We start from the raw sequence: 8897 nt of genomic DNA on the forward strand, positions 1-8897 counted from the left end.
CTGAGCGGCGCCGGCCTTGCGCGCATGCGCAAGGCGGGAAAGGACTGCCTTGTGATTGGTTGGAATTGCCCGGGGATCGGAGGGTATATATAGAGGCTTGCGCGCCTCTGGGCTTGTCGTTGTTCGTAGATTGGAAGCAGAGAATAAAGACTTGTTAGAAATGCTTCGTCTCAAGCGCCATTATTCTCCGGACTTAACAGTGGCTGTGCCCTCAAAGAAATGGAAAGGCAAGATATATGCAGAGCATTATGAAAACATTATCTTTCTGTTTTTCAGACCTCCTCATATAATTATGATTTAAATCCCAAAATCAATGTTTCATAATTAAAGTGCCAACTATTTGGTAGCACCAAGCCCATCCTTACAGAACTAGAAAATTAAGCGAAATTGGTCCTGGTCAATACTTGAATGGGGGATCTAACTGAGAAATCCAGGGTTATAGTTTACACTGAAAATTTGAAAAATAGCCAAGAAAAATATGATAATAATACTTTTGACTCCATCATAGACATAAAACACCATAAATAAGTGAATTTAAATCATCAGGAGTTGAATAGGATCCAGTGACAACAATTCTTTTGTAGAAAAAAATGTAAAATGTAAATGATTTGCAAACTCTAATAATGAAAATCAAGGAGCATAGTGAAAAAATGGGACTACAGTTAAATTTAAAAAATACCAAACTAATTACAACAGGCACAGCAATCAGTCTTAACACGGACAGAGATGATATTGATATGGTGAATAGCTTCAGCTTTTCTGGATTAATAGTTGCAAGGAGCCATCAGAAGAAATATGCTGCAGACTCCCACTTGGTAGAGTAGCAATGAAGGCCCTAAAAAAGATTATTATATGCCAAATTGTGTCTTTATCTTCAAAGATCAGAGTTGTGTAAGGCAATGGTTTTTCCTGTGACAAACTATGGATGAGAAAGCAAGACTTTGAAGTAGGATACCAATAGTATTGATGTGTTTAAACTTTAGTATTGCAGAAGACTCTTGAGAATATCATTGATAGCCAAGAAAACCAACAAATAGATCTTTAAACAAATCAACCCAGAGTTCTCATTCAAGGAACAAACGACGAGGTTCAAATGATCATGCTCTGAACACATTATGCTAACATCTAGCTATCTAAAGAAATCTACAATACTGGACAGAAGGAAGAAAATAGAAGAAGAGGATTATCAGCAGCTAGGTGAATGGACTCTTTACAACAACAATACTGAGTACACCATTGGAAGAACTAAAGGACCATGTTGCGGTCAATCATAATGGAGAAAATTGATATATGCGGTTGCTAAGAGCTGGTGTTGACTTGATGGCCCATAATCCATCAAAAACTGCTGCTGCTTTAGTATTTCTGCAGCTATATAAAATATCAAGATGCTTCAGAAATTCAATCTTCTTATTCTTACAACTGTCTTTTAGAAAGTATTGGTATTATTATTATTTGGACATTTAACAGTTATGTAGTAACTTTAAAAAAAAGGGTCTGACAACATAATTACATTCAGTAATTAATTGAAAACAATACTTCCATTGGTAGAGCCTAGAACTGCATTTGTCTTTTTTGGAACAGCTTTACAGGCATTTCACAAAAAGCCACTATTCTATGATATTTTTTCACTTACACATTACATTCACTTTTTTCACATTACAAGGCATTCTTCCATTGCATACTCGTAGATTTGACTTTTCCTAAATAAGTACCAGTAACTTTCAAACTTAGTTTTCATTAACTTTCATTCTGTTATTTTCACCACATTTCTATAAATTATCAAGATCATATTGAACTTTATTTCTGCCTGCTGAGTAGTTGCTATTCTGTCCAATATTGCATTGTCTGCACATCTGATAAGCTGCCTCTTCATTCAAACCATTAATAAAAATGTTAAAAAGCACATGACCCAATATGAATTTTTAACTACCAACTCAAATACCTCAATCAACTGTAATAATATACGATGATGAGCATTCTCCATATAGAGCTTTTAAGCCTACTATACATCTACTTATCATAGTATGAGATGTAGTGCTTTGCTAACTCCTGTTTTGATATCAATATTATTATATCTACAGCATTCTGGCAAGTCTTAATAAATCTCTGCTGACTTCTAATCATTACTGCACTGTTTTGAAGTTTACAGAGTGAACTCTCTAGAATCTTCCCTGTTATTGATGTAAGACTGACTTTTACATAGTTTAGAAGTATAACTAGAAAATGTACTATGCTCTGAAGGTGAACTTGGCTCACAATTCCACAGAGTATTAGGGAAATGAAAGTTGGCCTTTGCTTTACGTTGGTATTTCCACATTTTCAACTATCCCACTCTCTTACTCATATTAAATACAGTTGCAGTTTTGTAACATTAAGAAAGCATACAGAAACATTAAGCAAACTTACCTTTTCTGTGTTATGCTTTGTACCAAACCTGATATACTATTTGAGCAGAATAATGAGTTAAATGGACAAATAAACAGGCAAAAAGCTGTATATATTTATGATTGTTGTTACTAAGCTAAGTTAATGTTATTTAATGAAGAGTCTTTGATAGGTTTTTAAAAGACCAAAGATTCAGCATAGCATTAGAATGGAACAGGTAAATTGCTCTTTTACTCACCTTTAATCAAAGAGTAAAAGAAATCTGAAATTCAATAAATATCCAAAGAAAATAGGATTTTGCAGATATTTACAATATATTCTTCCAACCCTCATTTATCCATTCTCTTACGCATGATCCACTTAAATGTTTTTAGATGGTGTAATAATAAAGCAACAATTATTTCTTGAAAACATGTTGTCTTAAAGCAATCAAATCTCTTGTCTTATTCTTAGGCATACATTATGAAGAACATCACTTCCGATGTAATATGCACAGATGTCTTGCAGTCTTTTTTAAAAAAACATTATAACACGAGACAATAAGCCAGTGAAAGTGTGCTATAGGATTCAATATTAAATGTGCTGTATGTTAAATGAGATTCATTATTGCACAATCTATTGAGATAGACAAATATCTAAAACATATAGATTTATGCAACTAAAAGTGTTGGAAAAAATACAATTAACTGCCAATGAAACATATATAAATAGCACTGTGTTATGAGAAAGAGTAAGAAGTTTACCTTTCTATTTTATCTTACCTCACAAGGTAAATTGTTTCCTCCAACTTCTGCAAAAGATATACCAAATTTTTCATCACAAAGAATATTTTCAGCAATATGAATATTTGGTGTCAACACAGCAAACTCATTCTTTCTGGTTTCAGAGGAAAGGCAAAGTTGGTAGGAATAAGGCAACGTCCCTTCTTCAAAATTTGAAGGAAACATTGCACCAGTCTTGGTATGTGGGACTGGACCAAAACATTGTAGGAATCTAGGATTCCCTGACTGCCGGAGTTTCATCACAAGAGCCAGAATCACTGTGAAGAGGAATAAGAATGAAATCACAGCTATGGTCAATACCAAATAGAATTGTAGGTCAGACTGATACTCTGAATTGCTCAACTGGTTTTTCATTTTTGGAATGGCTTCCTGGAAGTTCTCAGCAAACACCAGGTTCAGAGTGACAGAGGCTGAGAGAGGGGGCTGCCCATTGTCCTTCGCCACAATTACAAGTTTCTGTTTAACTGCATCCTTGTCTAGAAAAGTTCTTGCTATCCTGATCTCACCCGTATGGGAGCCAACAGCGAAGAGGGCTGGCTCTGTGGCTTGAATCAGCTGGTAAGAGAGCCAGGCATTGTGTCCAGAATCAACATCCACGGCCACCACTTTTGTTACCAGATAATCTGCCTCGGCTGAACGAGGGACCATCTCAAAGAGCGCAGAGTCCTTGGAGTCTGGTGAAGGGGACAGGATTTGAGGGCTGTTATCATTCCGATCCAGGATAAACACCCTGACTGTGACGTTGCTGCTGAGAGAGGGACTCCCGCCATCTTGGGCCTTCACCTGCAGCTGGAATTCCCTGAACTGCTCATAGTCAAAGGATCGCTGGGCGTAGATGGTGCCAGTCTCAGGGTGAATGGAGATATAGGAGGAGATGGGAAGTTCTTCAATGTTGCTGGTGAGGATTGAATATGTGATGTGTGAGTTTTGATCCACATCCAGATCAAAGGCTTGGATCTGAAAGATGGAGGCACCAGAAGGATTGTTCTCTCGCACGTAGATGCTGTAGGATGCTTTGTCAAAAGCAGGGGCATTGTCATTGATATCAGAGATCTGCAGCAAGATGGTTTTGTGTGTGCTCAATGGGGGGGTTCCTTTGTCAATTGCTGTGATTGTAATATTATACTGAGATGCTTTTTCTCTATCCAGGAGTCTGTCTGTCTGGAGTGTGTAGTAATTGTTGGATGATGGAAGAATCTTAAATGGCAAACCATCTTGTAAATAACTAGTTATCTTTCCATTATCACCAGCATCTTTATCTTTAACATTTATAAGAGCAATTAAAGTTCCAGACCTAGAATTTTCAGGAAGTGGGGTAAATAAGGAAACCACTGTTATCTCAGGGTAATTGTCATTCTCATCTACAATTTGTATTTGCACTTTACAGTGTGTTACTAATCCTCCACCATCTTTTGCTGCCACTGTCATAACATATTCTTTGGTTTCTTCAAAATCTAATGTTTTAATGAGAGTAATTATCCCTTTGGTTGGATCCATACTAAATTTTTCTTGGGCATTTGTTGGTATGTTGCTGAAATGATACCTGATTTGAGCATTTATGCCTTCATCATCATCAGAAGCAGAAGTATGGAGCACAGTGGTTCCAATAGGAGCATTTTCTGTCAGATTAACTCTATAAATCTCTTGAATAAAAATGGGGGGATTGTCATTGGCATCAGTAATGTTTATTAATATTTGCACTGTAGAACTTTTTCTAGGTTCACCTCCATCTATTGCTGTAAGAACCAAATATATAGATTCTTGATTTTCACGATCTAAAGGTTTCTGCAGAACTAAATCTGCAAATTTATTTCCATCTTGACTCTCTTCTACTTCCAAAATGAAATATGGATTGGAACTGAGCTGGTAATTCTGTAAAGAATTTATTCCAATATCGGCATCTTCAGCTCTTCCAAGAAGGAATCTGGTGCCTGGCAAAGTAGCTTCACTTGTTTCCAAGTTGATATTGTCATTAAGGAACTGTGGGGCATTATCATTAATATCTTGAATTTTTACAGTTATATGGAAAATATTCAGAGGGTTTTCAATCACTATTTCAAAATTAACCAAGCAAAGTAGAATTTTATCACATATTTGTTCTCGGTCTATCCTTTCATTTATATAGAAATTTCCATTTTCTGTATTGATTCTGAAATATTTCATATCATCCACCGAGGCTGCATGCACATTGCGTTTTGCCAGTTCTTTGTTACTCAGCCCCAGATCCTTAGCAAGATTTCCCACAATAGAACCCTTTGTCATTTCCTCAGGTATTGTATAATGAATCTGCTCTGAAGCAGCCCAGTAAGGGAATGATAATTGCAAGAGAAGTAATACTTGCCTTCTGTATGCTCCTCCATTATTTTGCTTTCTTTCCATCTTGACCTCTCTCCACTACCTTGTTTGCTTCCTTTCAGATCAGATCAAATTTTCATCAGGAGGCAAGAAAATTCCTTAAAAACGAACAATCTCATTTTTGTCGAAGAAATCTCATGCAGTTTCTTTTTTGGCAGCTTCAGTATCCTCTCTTTTCTCTGCCTCTTTTCTGTTTCTCCGGTCCACATAGTACTGGTGAAATAATCTTAGTCAGAAGTCAATTTCCACCAGTGTGTGCTGATGAGGTTGGTCAACAGCGGCACTGTGAGGCTCAGAAAGTGAACTGCAAGGAATAGTTCTTTTCTGCTTCTGACCAAACACAGTGTGAATACCATTATACTGCAGATTGCTTCTTAAGCATTATATTTATAGTGGACTTGAGTGGATATTTAAAACATTGTGATTATAATTTTGGAGTCAGTGCTTCTTTCCTTTTGCCCCAGTCAATAGTTTTCAAAGTAATTTCTTGCATTGTTTTTATAATCTTGGGGAAAACATAGTTAATTCTAAGTTATACTCAAAATAACTTTATGGATGTGATATCAAGTTTGGTGTAGTGGTTAAGGCACCAGGCTAGAAATCGTGAGGCCATGAAAGGTACAAAGCCAGTTGAGTAATCTTGGGCCAGTCATTATCTCTCAGCCTTAGAAAGGAGGCAATTTCAAGACACTTCCCAAAAAATCTTGCCAAGAAAATTTTTGTCCAGGAGCCTAACTCAAAGGCACACTCATCCTCACATATTCAGTTCCCTATACAGGGCCCTGAGTGGGGTGAATCGTGAGGACATTTACATATGTTTTTCTATCAGATACCTTTGAAGTCTTGCTCTTGGACTTTACTTACCTACTTGAGGAAAATTAGACCTTTTTTCACTTTGTCTTGCATATCTTGGAAAGTTCAACAGTAGTTGCTGAAGCCAAATTGCAGGGGGATACTGGTCACAAAGTACAGACTTGTGAAACCAAGTCAATAACATATAGAAGGAGATCTTGGTGTCCTAGTGGATCATTACCTAAGTATAAGCCAGCAGTGTGCTGCAACTGCCAAAAAAGCCAATGCAGTCCTAGGATGTGTCAATAGAGGGATAGTATCTAGATCACAAGAAGTGATAGTAACCCTTTGTACTGCACTAGTGAGGCCACCCTTGGAATACTGCATTCAGTTCTGGTCACCAGGATAGAAAAGAAGATGTTGAGACCCTAGAAAATATGCAAAGAAGAGCAACAGAGATGATAAGGAATCTAGAGGCTAAATTGTATGAACAGTGGTTAAGGGAATTAGGTATGTCAAACCTAATGAAGAAAAGGATTAGGAATCACATGAAATTTGTCTTCTGGTACTTGAGGTATTGCCATAGGGAGTAGGGGGTTGACTTAGTCTCTTAGTAACCATTGGAAGATTATTAAAGAAAGATGCAACCTAGAACTAAGGAGAAATTTCCTGACAGAACAATTAATCAGTGGAATGGCTTGCCTCCAGAAGTTATGGGTGCTCCATTACTGGAGGTTTTCAAGAAGAGACAATTGTTTGTCCAGAATGGGTCTCCTGCTCAAGCAGGGGGTTGGACTAGACGATCTCCAAGGTCCCTTCCAATCTTGTTTTTTTATGTTCTGTATTTATGTTCTAGAATGAAAAGTTGACACAAGAAGTGAGTGGAATAAATGTGATTATATTGAAGTGTTATTATTCCTTTATAGTGCAATTAAAAATAGAAGAAACAGCTGCTTAAATTTGATTTAACTTTATTATTAAATATCACCCAGAATAATCCCTGAAACTTTCTCTGTTTCTCTATGCCTGTCAGTATCCTTAAGGTCTTCATGCTGCCTGGTTGTCCCACCATCAACACAGACTAGCAACCAGTTTCGGATGGCAGGATGAATCACAGTCACTGAACCCACCTGCCAGCCACTACAAATATAACCTCTTGGTACTTTATTCTACTTTCAAACTAGTGTTTTCTGGTTCTGTTGCCATAGTTATCGCCTGTTGTGCTCCACTTTTTTCAAGACCATCCCTGCACTGAGGTAATTTCACAGAAGCACTTCTCTGCATTTTTTTTCCTGAATAACATCTCTTACATGATTTTGTTACACCAAAATTGTTTATTGTCTTTGCTTTGTATGCAGAACTTTAGAATAAAATAGAGCTGGAAAGGACCTTGGAGGTCTTCTAGTTCAGCCCTCTGCTCAAGCAGGAGAACCTATACCATCTCAGACAAGTGGCTGTCCAGTCTCTTCTTAAAAACCTCCAGTGATGGAGTGCCCACGGTTTCTGGAGGCAAGCTGATCCACTGGTTAATTGTCCTCACTGTCAGGAAGTTTCTCCTTAATTCCAGGTTGCTTCTCTCTTTGATCAATTTCCAACCATTGTTTCTTGTCCTGCCCTCTGGTGCTCTGGTGAACAACGTGACCCCCTCTTCTTTGTGGCAGCCCCTCAAATACTGGAATACTGCTATCTTGTCTCCCCTATTTCTTCTTTTCTTTAGACTAGCCAAACCCAAGTCCTGCAGCCGTTCTTCGTATGTTTTAGTCTCCAGGCCTTTGATCATCTTAGCTGCTCTTCTCTGAAACTCAGCTTTTTAAAGTACATTCATTGTTATAACTGAGAAAAGATAAAACGGTACAGTGGTGAATTTACTGAAAAAAACCCCTCTTCTGTGTAAGACCTGTCCCAAAGAAAGTGATTGGGTGGGTGGGAACAACAGCAGAGCAGTGTCCAATGGGAGGACTTTGCAAGCTGCTGCCCAGGCATTTAAGACAGAACAGGATTGTCTGAAGCTGATTTAAAGTCAAGCTGGCCTGAGCACAAAATAGGAGCAACTGAAAGAAATTATGTCAATATGTGTCTTTGTGTCTCTGCAAAGTAGATTTCTGTTTTTAAAAATGTTTAAATTGCAATGGTACAAAGACTTGTTACTGCTTTGCTGTATATAGGTGAGAGGAGGAACCTAATCTTTTCCATGCATCTTTTTATAATTCACATATTATTTTTTTATTATTATTTATTATATTTTTTACCCCGCCCTTCTCCTTGCGGACTCAGGGCGGCTAACAGCCTAATAAAAACAAATACAAAAGTACAAAAATACTACCATTAAAACGTAATTAAAAGGAAATATTAATTTGGCCTTTGTTATTTTAAAAATTGTTTTAAAAACCCAACTAAAAATACCCCTTAGGCCAGTCCTGCCAGCTTAAATAGCCATGTCTTGAGGGCGCGGCGGAAGGAAGGGAGATCCGGGATCACCCTGATCTCTGGGGGTAGTTCGTTCCATAGGGTGGGAGCTCCCACCGAGAAGGCCCTCCCCCTGGGGGTCGCCAGCCGGCACTGTCTGGCTGACGGCACCCTGAG

At 37.9% G+C, this 8897-nt stretch overlaps 1 protein-coding gene across 1 annotated transcript; it reads right to left on the reverse strand.

Moving 5' to 3' along the window:
- Positions 1 to 1264: 1264 nt before the first annotated feature.
- Positions 1265 to 5731, reverse strand: LOC107299260 (protocadherin gamma-B1-like). The gene is made up of 4 exons (XM_015828628.2): positions 3147 to 5731; positions 2407 to 2442; positions 1634 to 1700; positions 1265 to 1368 (listed from the first exon to the last, which is right to left on the reverse strand). Exons 1-4 carry the CDS (start codon positions 5544 to 5546, stop codon positions 1265 to 1267), a joined length of 2607 nt encoding a protein of 868 aa, XP_015684114.1. The 5' UTR covers positions 5547 to 5731.
- Between the last annotated feature and the right edge of the window lie 3166 nt (positions 5732 to 8897).

The sequence above is a fragment of the Protobothrops mucrosquamatus genome, unplaced genomic scaffold (assembly GCF_001527695.2).
Source record: "Protobothrops mucrosquamatus isolate PMUCROS unplaced genomic scaffold, P.Mucros_1.0 scaffold_226, whole genome shotgun sequence".
NCBI classification, from domain to species: Eukaryota; Metazoa; Chordata; class Lepidosauria; order Squamata; family Viperidae; genus Protobothrops; species Protobothrops mucrosquamatus.

What these genes read in the sequence shown, in the direction of transcription:
- LOC107299260 (XM_015828628.2), bottom strand. Translation starts at nt 5,546, where the DNA reads ATGGAAAGAAAGCAAAATAATGGAGGAGCATACAGAAGGCAAGTATTA. An exon ending in GAAACAATTTACCTTGTGAG is followed by an intron (nt 2,443 to 3,146) that starts GTAAGATAAAAT and finishes CTGCTCAAATAG; the next exon opens with TATATCAGGTTTGGTACAAA. An exon ending in GAAAAAAGTGAATGTAATGT is followed by an intron (nt 1,369 to 1,633) that starts GTAAGTGAAAAA and finishes TATTTTATATAG; the next exon opens with CTGCAGAAATACTAAAGCAG.